Source organism: Falco punctatus (genome assembly GCF_963210335.1).
Source record: "Falco punctatus genome assembly, chromosome: Z".
NCBI lineage: Eukaryota > Metazoa > Chordata > Aves > Falconiformes > Falconidae > Falco > Falco punctatus.
In genome coordinates, this window is record NC_137586.1 from 23,068,574 (window position 1) to 23,087,933 (window position 19,360).

The 19,360-nt window shown below is 43.4% G+C and overlaps 1 protein-coding gene across 1 annotated transcript; it reads right to left on the reverse strand.

Moving 5' to 3' along the window:
- Positions 1-901: 901 nt before the first annotated feature.
- Positions 902-3,381, reverse strand: HTR1A (5-hydroxytryptamine receptor 1A). The gene has a single exon (XM_080372847.1). The coding sequence runs from the start codon at positions 2,542-2,544 to the stop codon at positions 907-909; it is 1,638 nt and encodes a 545-aa protein (XP_080228973.1). The 5' UTR covers positions 2,545-3,381; the 3' UTR covers positions 902-906.
- Positions 3,382-19,360: the final 15,979 nt, after the last annotated feature.

Consider the following 19,360-nt stretch of genomic DNA (forward strand, 5'->3'; position numbering starts at 1 on the left):
CCCTGTGATCCTTCGTGCGCGGTGAACTCAGGGACAGTCGCACAGCGCCAAACCTTTCCTCGGTGGGAAACTTTCGGTCAAAGGCATTTAAAAAAAAAATAAAAATCAGCGTACAAATGAGGCCTGCGGTTGGCGTTTAAGCCCCATCACATCACCTCCCTGCGCTGTAAGGAAGCGAAGCTCTGTGAACTGGAAGGTCCCAGCATAGCAGGAGGGCTGTTAGGCACACGTAACACAAGACGTAAGTGTAAGTACCCTGCAAGGTTACAAAACATAGTCGGTTTTCCCCTAAGAAAATCCACTTGGTGGTTTCACAGCCCGGGAAGCGACGAGCCCGACGCCCCTTCCTCCGCTCGGGAAGCGGCCTCCAGCCTCACACTGCGGACCGAGGTCGGACTCTGAGCTCCCCGCCGTTTCCTCGCAAATCCAAGAAAGATCCCCAATACGCCGGTTTTCTGCATAGGGTGGTTTATTTTTACCGATGCTACTCGGGCAGACACTGTGGTTTCCAGCGACCACAAGCAACGACTTGCAAACCCTAAGTCTACCCAGAACGATGAAGGAGAAGGATGGAGAGAGGCAGGAGCGCCGGCGCCCGGCAGCGGGGCGCCGGGGGGGGCCAGGCGAGGGCGGCCGGGGCGCCCTGCCGGGCAAGGCGCTCGCCCGCCGTCCCCGGTGGAGCCCTGCCCTGTCCCCCGGGTCTTGTCCGACAGGCGGAGGGAGCGAGGGACTCGGATCCCCGCTCCCCCCGCCCCCCCCCCGCCGCCCCCCCTCCCCGGGCCCTTCTGCCGGCGCTGTAGAGGGGCTGGGCGGGGGGGGGGGGGGGGGGGGGAACACGCAGCGACGGGGGCCAGGCGGGTGGAGCGAGTGGCAGGACCCCCGCTGCCTCGTCCAGGAGCGTGGGCTTCACTGCTTGCAAAATTTGCACTTGATAATTTTCTTAAAAGCACTTTGGAAGTCTTTGTTGAAATAGGCATAGATGATGGGGTTGAGAAGGGAGTTGGAGTAGCCCAGCCAGTTGATGACTGCCCCCAGCCACTCGGGCATGTAGCACTTACTGTCACAGAAGGGCAGGACCAGCGCCACGATGAAGAACGGCAGCCAGCAGAGGATGAAGGTGCCCATAATGATCCCCAGGGTCTTGACAGTCTTCCTCTCCCGGGACAGAGCCATCCTCCGCTTGGCCTCCGTGTTCTTCTCGTTGCGCGTCTCGAAGGAAGGGGGCGGCGGGGAGCCGCACGCCTCGCTGGGCAGCGGCAGGTGAGTCTTGGAGGAGCTGTTGCAGCGCTGGACCTCGATGATCTCCAGGGCGGCCCCGTCCTCACCCTGCCGCACAGCGCCGTTGACACAGGCACCGGGCTTGGGCTCCACAGTCCGCCGCCAGCCCTTGCCGGGCTCCCCGTTGCTTTTCTTCTGCAGGGCGGCCGGGGAGAGTGTGAGGCAGGTGTCGGCGATTTTCTTCTTCTCTGCCTTCTTGACGGTCTTGCGGATCCTGAAGCGGGCCGCCTTGAAGATGCGACCGTAAAGCACCAGCATAAGGAGGAGCGGGATGTAGAAGGCGCCGAATGTGGAGTAGATGGTGTACCCGTGGTCCTTGCTGATGGTGCAGGCGTCGGGGTCCGAGCGGTCCTCAGGCGTCCGCCAGCCCAGCATGGGCGGGATGGATATCAAGAAGCCGATGAGCCAGGTCAGGCTGATAAGCACGGCGGCCCGCCGGGGAGTCCGCTTGTTGACATAGTCGATGGGGTCCGTGATGGCCCAGTACCTGTCCAAGGCGATGGCGCACAGGTGCAGGATGGAAGAGGTGCAGCACAGCACGTCCAGCGAGATGAAGATGTCGCAGGTGACTTGCCCCAGCGTCCACTTGTTCAGCACCTGGTAGAGGGCCGCCATGGGCAGCACCAGCACGGACACCATGAGGTCGGTGACGGCTAGCGAGCCGATGAGATAGTTGGCCACGGTTTGCAGGGAACGCTCCAGGGCGATAGCCGCGATCACGCAGGCGTTGCCGCTCACGGCGCACAGGATGAGCGTGCCCAGGAGCAGGGAGGTGAGCAGCTGGTAGCTCAGGGTCACCTCGGCGAAGCCGGGGCCGCCTGCCCCCTCGGGGGAGCGCTCTGGGGAGGTAGTGTTGTTGGCCACATCCATGCCGGGAGGGGGGGTGGCTTCAGGAGACGGGCATGGGAAGAGGCGCCGGTCACTTGTGCGCTCCCCTGGCAGGAGGCATCGCCGCCCCGTGCGCTTTGGCCGCGACGGGTACCCCCCCTCCGCCACCCCTCCCTCCCCTATATAGCGCGGCGGGAGGCGGCTGAGGCTCGGAGGACGGCGGCTGGCGGAGCCGCCCCGCGCCCGCCCATCCCCGCCGCCTCTGCCCAGCGCGCAGCCCCGGGCGGTGGGGGCGGCCCTCACTCCGCCGCTCGCCGAGCTGCTGCCCCTCGCTCCGCCGCTCTCCCGCGCCGCTCCTTCCTGCTCTACCTCCCCGCTCTCCCCTCGCTCTTTCCCTCCCTCCTTCCCCTCCCTTTCCGCCCCCCCCCCCCCCCCCATCCCGCCCTTCCGCGGGGCGGGGGGGGTGTCTCGCTAGGTCGCCATCGTCTCCCAGCGCCGCCGGCGGAGCGGCCGCCGGGGTCCGTCACTCTCCGCCCTCCCCTGCTCGCAGTGGGGACACCGCAGAGAAACCCACCACGACTCCCCACCATCCCCGCCGCCTCCAAATGTCCTCCGCCTCGGGCAGCGGGGGCTGCGGGCTTCCCCTCGGGACCGGCGCCGGAGCTGGTGCGGGGTGTGCGAGGCGGGGGGAGGCTTTCCGTAGCCAGGCATTGCCAGCTGGGGCGGGGGGCGCAGAGGTGTGCCGGGGGTGCTCCGGGGGGGCTTATCGCCACCTACAGGCAGGTGGCTGCGGCCCGAGGGCGCGGCGCCCGGGGGGTGTCGGCCGGGCACCCGCCGCCACGGGGCCGGCGGGACTTTCTTTGGGTCTGCCCCCTCGCCCCCTGTCCGCCCGGTGCTGCCGGGGTCGTTCGGGGGGCAGCATCAGCCATGCCGCCGCGGGTGCCGGGCGAGAGGGATCACAGTGTCGCACGGGTGTCGCGGAAGGGATTGCCGTGCAGCCCGGTGCCGGGCAGGGCTCTCGCTCAGTCCCTTGCGAGTGCTGGCGCGGTGGAGTCCCCATCCGTGACGGCCCGTGCCCTCGCCCCAGCGTCCTGCCGCGGGGAGCGCGGTCGCTGCCGTCGGGGGCTGCGCGTCGGTGCGTTGGTCCCCGCTGTCCCGATCCCCGCCGAGGGACGGCCTTGTCCCCGGCCCTCCCGAGACGGGAGTTACCGCGCAGCACGCTGTTGAAATCGCTGTCCTCGCAAGACAGTAACAGCAACAACAACAGGAAGGGGGGGGGGGGGGGGGGGGGGGAATGCGTTACAGCTCCACCCCACCCCCCAGCAGAAGGGAGAAAAGCTGAGGTCTGCAAATGAAATGAGAAAAATACCTCTGGGAACAATCTTGAATACAAGAGTGTCAGGTTGACACATCATAAGCAAATCAGTTAATATCCAGTAAATAGAACAAACAATCACAAACCTGAGAACCATCTGTCATTAAAAAAAGAAAAAAAAAAAAAAAACAACCAACCAGGAAAACACATACACATACAAAAAAACCAACCCTTGGTGTTATTGATAGGCTTAACTCCAACTGTCCGTGAAAGGAAGCCCTCTGACACAACTTCTGTGCAGGCTTTCTACTGTCTTGCGTCTCAGTATTTTTAATGATATGAGATCTTTCACTCCGCTTTGTAGTTGTGCCATGCAAGCTCAGAAAACGCAGGAAGCCAAATAAGTAATTGCTTAACAGGAAGATTTGCCAGATTCTAACTTAATCAAACTTGAGATCACAAAGCCTGGCTTGCAACGCCCAAGTTTCCTCATCTTCTCTCAGTCAACATTTAAAAATAAAGCTGAGTTTACTACTTCAGCACATTTGGCCAGATTTCGGCCAGTTCCTCTTTACGAGAGGGGGTCAGGCTGCACTTCCCCGCCTCTAGGCTTGCATTCCTTACTGAGAATCAGCAAGGCGCAGAGATGCGCTGGATAAGCAGAGCAGAGCTGAACCCCTGCATTGCCCATGGTGCCAGCCGGGCACTAACGCTTAGAGGATCGGTGCCCTATTGAATGAAGGCTTACACTGCTGAGACACAGACAAAACAAAATGTAAACGGCATTTAAGTATGTTTTGCTCCTTCACTACCAAAACCTATTTTCTTTTTGATGTCCTCTCAAACGCATGGCACGGTCGGCTTCTGAGCCAACCTGTTTCAGGACCCTTTCACCTTCAGCGAAATCAGTTTGTGCTTCTTGTTGTTTACAGCCAGCCTGATGCAACGAAGAAAGTGCAAATCTGGGAGGCAGGGAAATCTCGAGGAGATTCTCCCAGCTTTTTTGCGGTGATGGGCAAGTCATTAGCCTAATTAGGTTAGCCTGAAATTAGCGTTTCAAAGCCACGGGGAATGGGGGTTTTAGGAGTCCACGAAGGGCTCTAGGAGGAACTGTTTCTAGAGGTGTTCTGCGCTGACACGGTCAAGGGAAGTCAATCCCAGACACTTTTTGCCGAGAAATTCCAGTGCGTAAAAGTCGACAGGGTCCGCTTTCAGTGGAAACCTTTTAAATCGGCTTTTTGAATTTTGTTTAGGGACTGAAAGTCATTTCACTCTGAATTAAATTGAGAAGCAACTTAGGCAACCGTGGAGGAAAGGGTGGGAGTAGGAGGTGAAAGATGTAGACGAAGGGAAAACTCACTCTTTTGATGTGATTGTGTTTTTAATCCTACTAAGCATTTAAAGAGCAAAAAGCCAGTTAAACTTTCAAGCAACTAAATGATGTGCTAATGTCTTTAGATAACCTGGGTAAAGCACCTAGGGAATTTCTTTAAGGAAAGCCATATCCTCACAAAATCCAAGCTGACTTGAAAATAAATGAAACCTTAACATCGCACAACCTTTAAAAGTCCAACTAAAATATTAATGTTATTCAGTTATGACACAGCTGCAGCAAACAAGTCGTTCCTCAGTAAGTATGAAAAGAAAAAGCATTAACAACTGTGTCAGAAGATGCTTTCCTGAGCAATTTCATTTTACACATTTCCAAAAAGGGGAGAGCTATGTATTCTTGATGCTCTCAGATTATTACTGTATTGTCTATTTGCCAGGGTCCAACTAAAATGCTACAATTTGATTGCAGCATTTTGTTCACGCGGTTGCATATTACACTTTGCTTTGAAAAGGATTTGGGTCTTGGGTAGTTTTTTAGTATTCACCAGAATAAAATACAGCATTTTTGTTATTCAAGAAATTACATTCCAGTAATGGTTTCAAAATGAGTAGTCTTTACTAGGGAGCTAAGGAAATTAACAGTTTCAGTGGAAGGAAAGATGTCCCAGGAGACAATCCACCAACTACTGCCACCTTGAATTTTGTCATTGGGCATCTTGGGAATATAGCTAACAGGAATTAGCACTACTCCACGCTTGTTTGAAACCTTCGGAAGAACAGTTATTAACTTCAAAATACAGAAAAGCAAACAAGAATTACAAGGCTGAAGTGACTCTATCATTGAAACTCATCCCTTTCACACAAGCACACACATTGCACTGTGAAACCCACTTCAAGATACCTGCTCCCACCTTTCATAAAGCACAAAATGTTTCCCAGTACTTTAACAAATTATAAACTTTGTACTGTGAAAGACCAGAAGCTGTAAGAATGGGACAAAGCTTTAAGGCAATTTCTAGTGTTGTACCTGCATAGTTCCCAGCCAAACTGCTCTGGATCAAAATGAGTCCAAGTCTGACAATCTGTTTAGTCCTGACTTTGTGGACAAGATGTACCAGCCCCGAACCTAAGTGACCTTCGGTACCAGTAGCAGAACTGTTCCCTATGTCCTGTATCTAGCTATGGCCAGTTTGTGAAGCCCCCCACATCCAACTCATGTATATGAAAAGGGAGGGGAAAATCCCTCTTGAATCCTGCAACCAGTCTGCTCAGAAACAATACACCACAAACTCAATGCAACAGCGCAGTAAGGAAGCCTAAATTCCCAGCTTCTGGATCACCCCTGTGCCAGCTTGGGTTTTCTTCCCTTTTGGGGCATGGAGGTGGCTTGGCTAGTTCTTCATGCAGTCCCACCCAGCCAGGTCAGAGCTGCCTAGCCATGCAGTGCTGAGACATTCCAGTAGCTCTGCAAGAATCATCTTGGGTCTAACGGAAATAAGAGCATCAGCACAGAACTCAGCTTCAGGGCTGAGTTAGGTCCTGCAAGGTACTGATATGTCCCTCACCCTGCTCTTTAACACTCCCAATTCTGCCAACACAGAACAGTGACACCCAGTATCAGGCCTGGAAAGATCTGCTGGCTCTGGTGCCAGTCATGCCAAAGCAGCAGTCCTGCTTCATGGCTTTTACAGGTTTTGGGAGTTGTAGAGCTGGATTCACTCTCTGCTAATTCAGTTTCTGATGGCTGCGCACTGAATTCAGTCAGATTTCTGTTCCCTCTTCATTAGATAGTTAGAACTAGATCAATAATCCAGGCCCAAGGAATTCCCAGAGGAATAACCTGGAAGAGGCAGGAATAACCATTATCTCAGAATGCTGGAGTGCCTGTCTGTTATGCTTCCCATGTTATCAATCATGTTTTCCGTTGCCTGAGATATCCCAGTTGCCACTGTCATCCTAGAAAATGGTGAGCTGACTGCAAGTTGTACTGTCCTATTATCATTCCATTCAGCTGCCTTACCACAAATCTCATCTTCATAATTTTTAGTAAGGCCAGAAATGAAATATTTAGATACACAAGTATTTATTTGCTACTTCTGCCTTTCTCTGCCAAGAGCTTACAGTAGTAACTAAAATTATAGCATAGCAGCATAACCCACCAAAGGAGATAATTCATTCACAGTCTTAGAAATACTAGAAGAGTAGGTAAACATTAAATCCAAAATGAATAAATGTTATTTTTCAAGTGGCAGTGATGAATATACAAAAAATATTCAAGTGGCATCACTGAAGTGAAACTGTTAATAGTGATGCCTGCTATCAAAATCACGGGGCAGCTTTTACGCAAGCCTAGAAGTTTAAGTTTAATTTTGAAAGATGTTCACTTTAATATTCCTCTGTGAAGGAAGGAGACTTACAAGCATATTTGTTCAAGCATAAGTTTTCATAAGCTTATAGAAACTTCTCAGAATTTTGAAATTCTGGGAAAACACAACTTTAGGCTAAATTTTCTGCTTTGCCCTTTCTGTACACAGTGCAGCTGTGATGAAGAAGGAGCTGGAAGATTGTCTCTTAACCATTTGTGCACTTTCTTGATACTTAAGTTGCTAAACACAGATTCGATCCCAGAGGAACTCTGGGAAAATCACTTCAGTCAACTCCAATCATGCTGTGGAGAACAAAGCAATGTTCCAGCTATGCTGAGGTTTTTATCAGCACATCTGTCAGAGACAAGGGATAGCAGTGCACAAAGCTGGTGCATTAGGAGCTGGTCTCTGTGAAGAAGGATTTTGTAGCTGGTTAAGAATCACCCATGTGGTTAGGATATGGCTAAATAGTTTCTTAAAAACTGCAAGCTGATATTTGTAGTTTAATTAAAAATAGTAGCTCACAAGTAATTTCTTCTCAACCAAAGTTTGCAAAATAAATCATCTTAATAACATTGACTATACAATTCTAAAATTGCTGACTAGCACTGAGCAGCTTCTTGGTTAAATCAGGCTTTTTCTTGAAGCTAATTAAGATTATTCCATCTGTTTACTTAACATTCACATTCATCTTACAGCAAAATACACAACTGACTTAAAGCATTTACTGACAACACATACCAGATTCCAGTAGTGTTCTAGATCTCAAGCAATTTTTCCAAGTATTAAACAATATTTACATGATCGTTTAAACAAGGACCGCCAATCTATTCCAAGCTTCGCGTTATTTTTTTCCCCCACTTATTAGTTACTTCATTTATGGGTACATTGTAGTGGACATATTCAAGACTTTTTTGTTTCCTTGCCTCTGCCTCCCACCTCCCTGCTCCCCCCCTTAAAAAAAAACACCAAAAAACCCCCACCCCCTAGTTTCTAGAGGAGAAGACATTTTATACAATGAGCATTAAAAGACTTTCAAGTAAATTTTACCTTAAGGAGATTTATGCTCCAAATATTTTTATGGCAGGGGCCATTTTTGCCACTTTTACACACAAATATTACTTCAGTTCAGAGGAGACTAAGTAAGAGACAAATTAATTTCAAATAACAGCAAATTATGAAAGAACATCTAACTTCTCTAGCTAAACTTCAACAGGCCTCAGGTTTAAATATCAGACCAATCTAAATGAGTTTTTCAGTATTTTCCAAAATAAAGTTAAGGTACTTGAAACTTAGAATTTAATTGCAGGTGTACCAACTGATGACTTCCTCTGCTCTCATCATATCAGAGCTTCAATACTACACTAGAGATTAAAACTAAATTATGTTGCACCATTGTCTCCTTAATCAATAAAGATGGCAGCTAAAGTTTCAACATCATTGCTCATAAAGGATATGAACTGTTATTTGGTGCACAGACTGGAGCTTAACAGTATTGACTGTACTTCAACAGTATATTAATCCAAGTGCATTTTTAAAAAATATTATGTTATTTAATTTTAATTTTCTTACATTAAAATTAATATAATACTATTACTAAAAAAATACAATTTGGAAAAGGCAAGGCTGATTTTTAGACATTAAATTTTAGGAAGGTCTTGGTTTTGTAGACTAACTACCTTTTCAAAGGAAAGATTATTTTATCTACACAGGGACAAGTCACAAGTCCAGTCATAGAGGCCCACACAGACCCTGCTTTTAGAGTGACCTTGACAAGGGCCATGAGGATATTGCCTTTTCTGATATATTAACCTCCTTTAGCTAGGGCATTAGCTGACACAGTACTGAACCACCGTATCTTCCCTGAGACCTTCTTCATGGAGGAAGGCTGTCTTGTTTTTTTGCTGGAAGTAAATGTGCCCTTGAGGAATTACTCAGCTGCAACCCCCTTCTTTGTCTTTACGAGTTTTCCTAGTACAATCACTGTACCATGCACAAATGCTAGTGCTTGAGGCAGCTGGAGTATATGGCCAAGGATATGGTGTAAGGCAGGAACACCCCTTTTAGCAGCATCTCATACTTGATGTTGGTTTCTAAAGGGTGACTCCTTGTTGCTCATTAACTTTTAAGTGCCTTAACTACCTAGCAGGGTTCAGGTTAAGTTAATCACCCAGGACTCCTATGTAACAAATGGAGTTCAGAGATCCCCCAAAAAACCCAGATCCCCAAAAGCTGGCACGTTGAGCATACAGACTCTTAATCCTTCCAATAGCAAATGCTAAGGAGGAGAGTGTTACTTAGCTTGTTCTCACCAAAGTAGTTCAGAAACCTAATTCCATCAGCAGAGCTAGAAACCTCAGGAAGTTGCTGTTTACTTTCAAATAGTTTCAAAAAATCCTGAAGTTTTGGGTATAAGGGAGTGGGAGGCACCACTACTACATCTTCTTGGTTATGTTTGTATGGGATTAGAGCAGTTCAAAATGAACCTGTTGGACAGAGGTCACAGTCTGTGAATCCAGCAAGAGCTTAGATCTGAGCTTGGTGTCACCAGGAAATAATCAGTTTGGTGTATTATCACAGCAGCAATGTGGGCTCTCTTAAGTTGACTAGGGAAGTCACCAGTGGAAAGCAGACCAATGGAAAAGTCCAGGATACAGATGAGCACACACTGTCCCCAGCCTTGCTTTTAGTCCATCCACCAGACCATCCTTAAAGGAGGCCAGCAAGGGAAAACATGCAATGAGGGGAAATAGGTACTCCGGCTAACCACAGAACTTAGAAACGCAAAGAGAGTAACATATATAAATGGGTGTTTACTATCCCGATAAGCCAAACAGATGCTGTCTGCTACAAAGAAATAAATCTAACAAAACTACAGTTAAGTGAGATTTGATCAGATCTTAAACATCATCATAAAAGTATGGGAGTGGGGGTGGCATTATTTCTTGGATGCTGGTGCTGTTCCTTGATGACGTTAGTTCTTTCCCAATGTTTTTTTCTTCTCTGCTCTCCTATCCCGTTAATCACTTTTTGTAAGCACATCAGTGCTAGGGAAAATTTCTGTACTCAGGAGCTTCATCACATGTGTCACAGACACTGAACTTTCACTTTATAGTTGCAAAGGTCATCTGAACTCCCTCTGCTTTCACCCAATTAAGGTCAGAAAAAGTAAAAACTTCTGGTTTTCTTTTTTTTTTTTCTTTCTTTTCTTTTCTTTTTTTTTTTTTGTCCTGAGATCACCTAGTTATCAATTCCTCATTTTTAATTTCATCTGACCAGATGGGATCAGATATTGAGGCCCTCAAAACTGTCTGCATGGCACATTACAACCATGGAGGCTGTAAAGTATAATTGTAGTGCACACAGTCCTGCTAAAACTTCTAGGAATCTTCGTCTACAAGCTACAAGCAGCCTTTGCATTGATCAAAACATTGAACACAGGCACATGTTGCAATAACAAACTTAGGTGTAAAGGTAGCCACTAACTACTTTTGTTAGATACTGTCTCAAATTGCTTACCTCCAAGAACATAGCATTGTAGCACCAGTATCTTTACTACTATTTTGTTTTGTAACAAAATCTGAGAACAAGGTGTTAAGAAAGTTGTAGCAAATCTTGTCTTTTCTGTGCATTCTCTCCAATAATTTTATCTTCATGACTGTTCATACAAAAGAGTCACAATGTGTTTTGTGTACCTCATGTGCATCTGAAGGTCTTCACAGTTCTTCTTGCTAAGACACATTTTACGTCAGTCATGAAAGGCTAAATAAGCTTTCTTTCACCTGTACTCTGGTGCAATATATAGTTGCATTACTGTAAAGAAGCATAGAATTATAGAATTATGCCTCGGAGAGGAGCAGTACATTTCCTTCCTTCCACTTGTCCAGAGGGGAGAGTAAACTGCCAGTTGTTACCTGTGTCTGTCCATCTCCTTTAGAAGAAAAAGGAGTATGGCAAAAGCCTTTCTTCCTCCCTACCTGAATACCTGTGGGGTGTTCTTCTTTCCCCCATCCAACACTGAATATGTGAACTAAGAAACAACATGCTTTATTCACTAACCAAAGCTATTCCTGGCTTTCTCTAAAGACAGTTCCGTGAAAATTAAAATTGTAGCCAGACATATACTTCATATATCTGTTCACTTTGTATCAGTTCTCTTCTGCATCATATTCCATTTTTAGTAAGAAATCAATATTATGACATGGCCCTTGAATTCAATTTACTTACTCTTCTATTTCTGCAGGACTTTGGTAAGTAATTATGCTAGCTAAGGCTTTTCAAACAAAAAAGGGAGCAAATTGTTTTCTGCATAAGTGCACATAACTGTTTTTGTTTATCTTGATATCAGAATAACATTGCCATCTTGGGGATAAATCTACTTGTATTTGATTATTACAAGGCAATGAAAGGGACTGGAGCTGAGGAAGATCGTATATGATTATTTGTGACTGCAATATCATTCAAGTTAATAATCTATCTAGCTTTAAACCACGCAACAGAGGATCACAGGAAAGGAATAATTACCCATTCTATTCCTTACACAGATCAAATCCTGGATGTTCATTTACAGATTCATATTTTAAAATATGTGGCTGTATCCTCCTCCTCAGACTTCTGTCTGATCATTCACGAAGTGGTAGTTACCTATCTGAGGTTTAAGAAGGGAGAAATCCCTATCCTTCATTTCTGTCACCAGAAATCCTGCCTTTTAGGTCTTGTGCGATCAGGACACTGTATCTGACTCTTCCCAATAACCAAGTGCATTTTTTCCCTATTATTCTACAAAAAGTCGAGTCAATTGGATTGAAATTGCTGAAGCCCAAGGGGCTTTGTCAGGATAACTCAGAGGGAAACGTGGCCTCATCCCTTTTATTCTGAAGTCCATTTATGTTAATTTCAACCTGCAGCTGGGAGAAGCTCCACTCACTGAGAGATGTGATGCATCTTTATCCATCAGGGCCACAAACTGGAGTTTCAGAGGACGGCATAAACCCCCACCAAACAATTATGCACAATATACCTACTGGGGAAATTACTGAAAGATGTTGCAGTCCCACACAGTTAATGATTAATGTATGTTAAAAACCAAGAGAGAATCTACTCCTGTCTCTTTACATACATTTTTACCTTTATGTAATTAAGGTCATAAAAATGTCAGGTTCAACAAGAAAGCATATTTTGCTCTTGGCCCTTATTTCACATTTGGCAAAGAGTTGAATAGTTTAATTATATGTTGTGTAAAGTACTATAAATGGGGTTTTACTTTTTACTAATAAGCTGTCTATTTGTGTATTAAGAAAAGCCTGAAATACCTTCTAAATCCTTATTTTATCTACCTCTTGTTTATCTTCCTAATAAGTTTCTGACTGAACAGAATTACTCCCATCTCTTGACATCATAGGGAAGCTTTTCCAGCTCTCTAAGCTTGTCTCAAAACTGGAGTGCCTGCTGTGTCTCTTGGAAGCATTGTCCCATGAGAAGAGAGCCTGTAAAGATTTTTTTTCCTGAGAGTTCTTTTCACTTCAGCAGATGTGAAATTTTCACCTGAGAAATTAATTTAGTTATTGCTTCTATTCTCAATTTTCAGAAGGCATTATCAGGAACCAGTTCTATAAACAGCTGTTCTCTCTCTTGAATTACCTTATTCAATGCGTACATACTTTGGAGCAAACTTGCACTTCTGTATAATATTCAGTTCCTCTTCATCCATCTTTGTGGTGGTTAGAAGAAATAGATTTCAAGCCTTTTCAATAACTAATAGCTTTAGTCATATTATTAATTATGAGTGCAGATGGAAATTAATAATCAGTATTTAAATTTAAAAGCTAAAGAAAGTTCCTGGATTAAGAACAGTGGAAATTGGTTAGAATAAATGTCATTATTAAGAGATGTGGGTATGGTTTCCCAGCTGCTGTAAATCAGGATAGTTAAATCAAAATGTGATTATCAATGGCTACAAATTATAACAAAAGCTGAGAATATACTAAGATGTAAAGAAGTCTGTGAGAGCTAAAATAGAATATCCTCTTTCACATGAGCACAAAAATACAACACTGGTTTCCATTGCACTTGGACACCCAGTGTAGGTTAAAGATCTTGGCTGCTCTAAATAATATTCCATTATTTCATGTTTTTAAGGTATTTGAATGCGGGAAAGAAGTCAGGCTGAAAACTTTGCTGTTAAAAGAAAATTGTTTCTGGTTTACTCTGGACCACAATAATAGTTGCATCTTTTTCATCTAATAAAGTATGTCCCACCTTTCTTAATGAGGTGCAAATGAGGGTGATATTCATCAGACACAAGTATCTGCATGCAGATGTGTCATTCCTTTAAAATATAGCCCAGTATCGAAATGTATATATACATCCAAGACCATGAAAATAAGTGAAAACTGTTTCATGAATTATTCAATGCTGGAATATCTGCTCTGCTGGGTGATGGCTGTAATCCTGCACCCTCCAGTCTTCATCCACAGGATCACCACTGTTAGTGCCATATTCCAGATACATTTGGGTATCTGACAATTTTTGCTGTAATGTTGGTCATGTAATTCTGATCAGAATTTAATAAATGGTCTCTTTATAATAGTTGTTACTTGTATAGTAACTCTGTTTGCCTGCTGCATTGGGGGTCCTTGTAATGAAGACCACCTAAAGAGAAGTTCTGGTATAAACGTTACTTTTTCTAACTCTTTTTTCCATTTCTTGTCATCTGTTGAGGTTCACTGAAGACAGATCTATACCAGTTTCTTTCTTCTATGGTTATACTAGGCTTCTGGTTTCCTTCATACCTGAGGTGGATGTTCCAGTTCTCCAGAGGGATGGTGGTCACAGAATGGACAAGGTTGAAGACAGTCATAAGCTAAAGCAGCTCATGTCCCAGGGAAAACTCCACTGAGTTTAATGGAAGTTCTGCTGTCATAAGGGCCACTACACATTTACCAAATCTATATGAACATGTTCCTAATACAATTTTTCATTAGAACTACATGAAAATTAAGATTATGGCAAGCAAAAATCCTTTCATGAATAGACTCTTGGAATAAGAGTCTTTGACAAACAACAAATTATTTTCTTCTGTTCATGACTGGAATCCATCTCAGCCAGAGGGAGCTGAGGGTGCAGGCTTTTTGAAGTATTTTAAGCACATATGTAATGATCAGCAAACATACAGGTTTGTCTGCGTGGGTGTGTCCCACTGACATATATGGGCAAATCAACTATCCCACAAATACTCAGAATTGAGAGCGAAACAATGAATGAAGCTCTAGCCATGTTAAAAGGAACATGTTTTTACACTGAAGTTCTTTCCATTGTCTATTGTCAGGATAGGCTTTCTTTCAACATTTTCTTTTCATGTTTATCATCTGCTGGAACAGATTATCTTATTTTCCAGAACATTAAAATCCCCAATCAAAAATCCTTTAATAAAAATTAATATTAATGATGAATATTATCAGCAAATAACACATCTGACTAAATTTAAAGGAAGATGAGACACAGTAGTCACCTTAATTCAAATAATGTTTCTTCTGTTAATTTATTGTTGATATTAGCCGATCATTCATTTCCTAAATGTTAGAAGGACAAGGCAAAGTATAGAGTGAGTATTTGTCTTTCTAACTCTCTTTTGAGATTATTTTACTTTCTATAAACAAATAAATATCCTTTACTCCATAGGGAGAATGACTCAGTGGCTTGATGCATATAGCCATAAAGTGATTTCAGATGCCTCTCCTTATGACAAGTTAATTGTTTATACAACGTGGCACGGCTCTCACAAGCTGCTGAATATCTGCACCGCGAGGTGAAAGGTGTCTTACTTTAGTGTAGCCACTAGCCGCACAGCCAGGGTGCCTTCAGAGCATGGAAAAGACCTAAGTTCAAGTCTCTCCCATAAATCAAACAGTTTGAAGGACTTCAGTCCACATGTTCAAGACCTTAGGGATGTAACCTAATGATCCAGCTGTCAATTATTTCTCAGTTTCAGGCCTTTTCTGAGGAAAAGTAATCTCATCTAAATATTAATGTCCTTCCTACAGATATTATCCCTAAATTTTTACATCTATCCTAGAACAAAATTATTCTTACTGTTAATATTTTTTCCTCCAATGTCACATTCTTTATTCTAGGTGTCTGGGCGAGTTTACTGAAGACTGGAGTTAGACTGTCATGGAAATCTAACTCGTTCAAATTCGAACTCGAACAAATTCTAGCTGGTTGAGATGTAACATTTTTCAAACTGAAAATCAGAAGTTATCACAGATAACTGCAATCCAGAGTAGCCATGGGTAGTGACTGTTTCCTTGATAGCTATACATCTCCCACGTCTTCATGGCAGTTTATTTGACTGTTAAGCAGTGTAACAACACTCAAGGAGACTGTTAGTTGCTGAACTGAGACCGGAGATCTCTTCTCAGGCTCTAGATTAATCAGTCAATTGCATTTTTGCACCAGGAAGGAGTTTTCAAAAAAATTAGCATAATCCAGGCTAGACAGTTTTTACCTTCCTGGCAGCCTCATATTTGGTTATTCAGCATCTCTCTCTGAATTTGTTACAGTAACACCCTGGCTGCAAAGGCCAGGGACTAGCACTTGTCTCCACATTCATGATTTTAGACTGGTGAACCATGAGCTGTGTGAGAGAACAGAAGCTTTGAATAGCTGCAGGGTGGATCTTCTTTCCCAACAGGATCCTTAATTGGACCAAATGGCTAATACTCCCTAAGTGCAGTGCTTATGGCTTTTTATCTGTGCACTGTATACTAACTGTACCTGGATATATATTTTCAAAAAAATCAAGCTACAGCCCATAGCTTGTCCAATAAATTCTCAGTCCCAAAAATTAATTCCTAGGAGCACAGTCTCTGTCAAGTCTCTAAGAAGCTTTCAGCCATACATTGCCTAACAGTGACTAGGCATTTGCTTCTTTCCCATGCACCAGATTTACTCCCGTAAAATTTCATGCACTCTCTCCTAGATTACAACAAGGTGATGAAAACCAAGCCCACAGCATGCTGCACAGATGTAAGACATTTCTATACATGATTCAGCAGTTGCAAACCTGCAGCTAAGATATTGTTTCCATTTGCATTCAGCCCCCACCCTTCCCATTACAAATGGCAGGGCAATGATCTGATACTGGAATAAATCAGAAATAATTCAATTAGAACCACATTAGTTTAAAATTTACATAAGTAAAAGTAAAATCAGCTGTATGACCATCTGCATACTACTCTGCCATCGGTTCAGGATTCTGTCTTACAGCAGTCATCTCCAAACCTTTTTTGATTGCACACCCCAAATACACATTTGTTTATTTATTTATTTATACATGATATACATGTACTATTGTATTAATATATTATGCACATTATAAAATGCACGTGAAATAGAAATTAAAAAGGTATAAGATAAAGAAGAAATAAAGACATTTTAAAAAATTATATTATTTTGTTTATTCATGGCACAAAAATATTTGCTTCCCACATCCCAACAGATTGTCTTGTGCATCCTCTGAGGTATGTACACCCTGGTTTGAACACTGCTGTCATAAATTAAAGTTCTGTCATTGCTGTTTCTTTTCCTAAGCAAAGACCATCCCCATATGATTTACAAGTCACTATCAATGACAATGGTTTTCCGCACTGATAGGAAGCATTCAGCAGTTTAAAATGTGTAATGGTGTAGCAAGCACTACCAGCTCTGCTGTCATAGCTTCTATGGCTAAAACTAAATGTGTTATTTGTTTCCCGGGACCACAACACTGAGCTGCTTTTTCTGCAAAAACATTTTTATGTCAAACAGTTGCGGACATACAATTGCATTTGAAAATGTAGATGCACCTGTTTTGAACACTTGATACAAACTATCTGGAAAAGTCAGAGAAAGGAAACCAAAAACAACTTAGAAGCATGAAAAAAAGAGAAATCTTATAGATAACAGTATGAAACTTGTGAATAAAATCCTGTTTCCACCAAAATTCAAAGCTCCCATCCACTTTCACAAGGCAAAAATTCCACACCAAATACAGATGTGAGCAGCTCTCCTACTCAAAGCCAAGCAACTTTTCAAATATGAACACTGTAAGTTAGATCAATGTATATCTTTAGAAAGATAAAATGTATTTTATTTTCTGAAAAAAAGAAAAAGGCTGGTGGAATGCATTAGGTAACAATTTGGAAGAAAAAAAACTCCATCTTTTGAAATTAAATTAAAATGTGCTTAAATGTATTTTAGCTGGCAATCAGAAACTGCCAGTCTGACTAATCTTAAATATGTCAGCTGCAAGAAGGTAATCCAGATTTTGGTAATTCCATTCAGAAGTCAGCTAATAAATACAAAAAAGAGCAAAGAAGCAGCAAAAGCTATACCAGTTCTCATCAGAAAGGGAGGGCAGATTTAAGTGGACTGGTAAATGTTCTGCATGTAGCAAGTCTTCTTGTGAACAGTTTAAAGTCCTGAATTTTCGTAGCAAGACACATCCTTTAAATACTAGTGATTCCAGGGACCTCAGTGGGACAACTGTATGGTTAGAGATAACTCTTGATTCAGCAAAACACTTGAAAAAATGTTGAAACTAGCAGATATTTACATTCTTCAGTGCTGCTGAATGAAATCACATAGCTGCATGTTTGCTTTAGGCCACAGGTCAGTACTCTTTACTAATTTCAGTGGTGTTTCTGCCTCAGGAACAACATAAAGCTGTCTAATCTCTCAACCAAATCGACACACTAAATGGTGATATGGACACAAGAGGGAAATACTAAGGCACACAATCTTAAACCACGGGTAGGTGAGAATGTCCTTTAAATATATGTGTACAAGCAGTGGTCAGAATGAACCAGTATGTGATGGCACTCTAGACAGGTATCCCTAAATTTTTCTTTCAGCCACCTGTGATTAGGAATCAGTTAATATGTAAAATGCAAGAAGCCTTAAAGTAATACATCCTCAGCAGTTCCAAGATGAAAACACTCAGTCTTGAGCCTAACAAACATCATTTTATAAACTTCCTATAGAGCTTGCTGGATCTTAGTCCTCATACCACTTCAGGTTAGCAATCCTAAAATTAAACCAGACCTCAGCTGCTGCCTGGACTGCAGTGAGGTATAAAGAATTGCCAGAAGTGCTGCTAATACCTCATGTGCACCTGAACACACTGAAAGGGGTGGAAATTGATGCAGGAAATTTCACAAACTGCTTCAAACAGAAGTGATCCAAGCGATGTAGTATCTGTGAAATACTTTGCAATAGCTTTAAACATCAAGTTGGCTCAGTTTATATCATGTTCTCCAGGGACCTTTTGCTTGTTTGGGGCTGGGGGGTAGATTTTTCTGGTCAGGAACTAACAAATATATTTGGAAGTAATGCATATGGGACCAGGGGAATATAGCTTAGTAAATATTTAAAGAGGAACTTAATCAATTGATTACAGACATCAGGAAGTCAATTGTGCAAAGGCAACAGGAAGAACACTTTTCACATTGTAGAAGAAAACACTCATCAGCACCTGAATTAAAGAAGTCGGTGTCCTGGCTGACTTGAGCTGCTAAAAGTCATTGTTTTAGCTGGGAACCTGGCAAATGTTCCTCATACACACAGGGTGGAAATGCTGAAAAGAAATCAATGAACAAATATAAGATATTATAATATGAATCTCTTAGGCAAAGAAGTCTTTGCAGTGTAACTTAATGAAACTGGGAAGAACTTTATCACTAAATTTTTGGTAGCTCATCTTTTAATACCCTGGTTAAGGTTTCATGTTATATGCTTTTTATAGCTAGACTTGAAAGAAGTATAATAACATTTTTTGACTGGCATAAATATAATCCACCATCAAAGCAAGTGGTAGTTGAAAGAACAATCCTTCCTTTAAAGGGAAATAATAGTGACTCTATCTAGGTTATAGCAGTCATATGGCGTATGTGCAAGTATTGAAGCTTGTGAGGAAAAAGCAGTAAAACCATAGCTGTTTAGCAATCTCTCCTCCAGAAACACTTTCTGCTCACACTTAGTACGTTTCTCATTTGATAGGCATAGAGGTCAAACAATGTGGAGTCTGGCCATGTGGAGGGACCAAGGGACAGCAAGCTCACATGTCTGTGTACGCTCCAGGACCATCTTCCCTCAGCAAGATGACTGGTTTTGGTAAATGGACAGAAATTGGACAGAAATATGTTTGATCAATTTTTAGCTACACATGTCCATTGCTTATCACTCTGAGATATGGGGTCACACT

Excerpts from the sequence above, each read along its gene's own strand:
- HTR1A (XM_080372847.1), bottom strand. The coding sequence starts at position 2,544 with ATGGGGGGGGGGGGGGGGGCGGAAAGGGAGGGGAAGGAGGGAGGGAAA.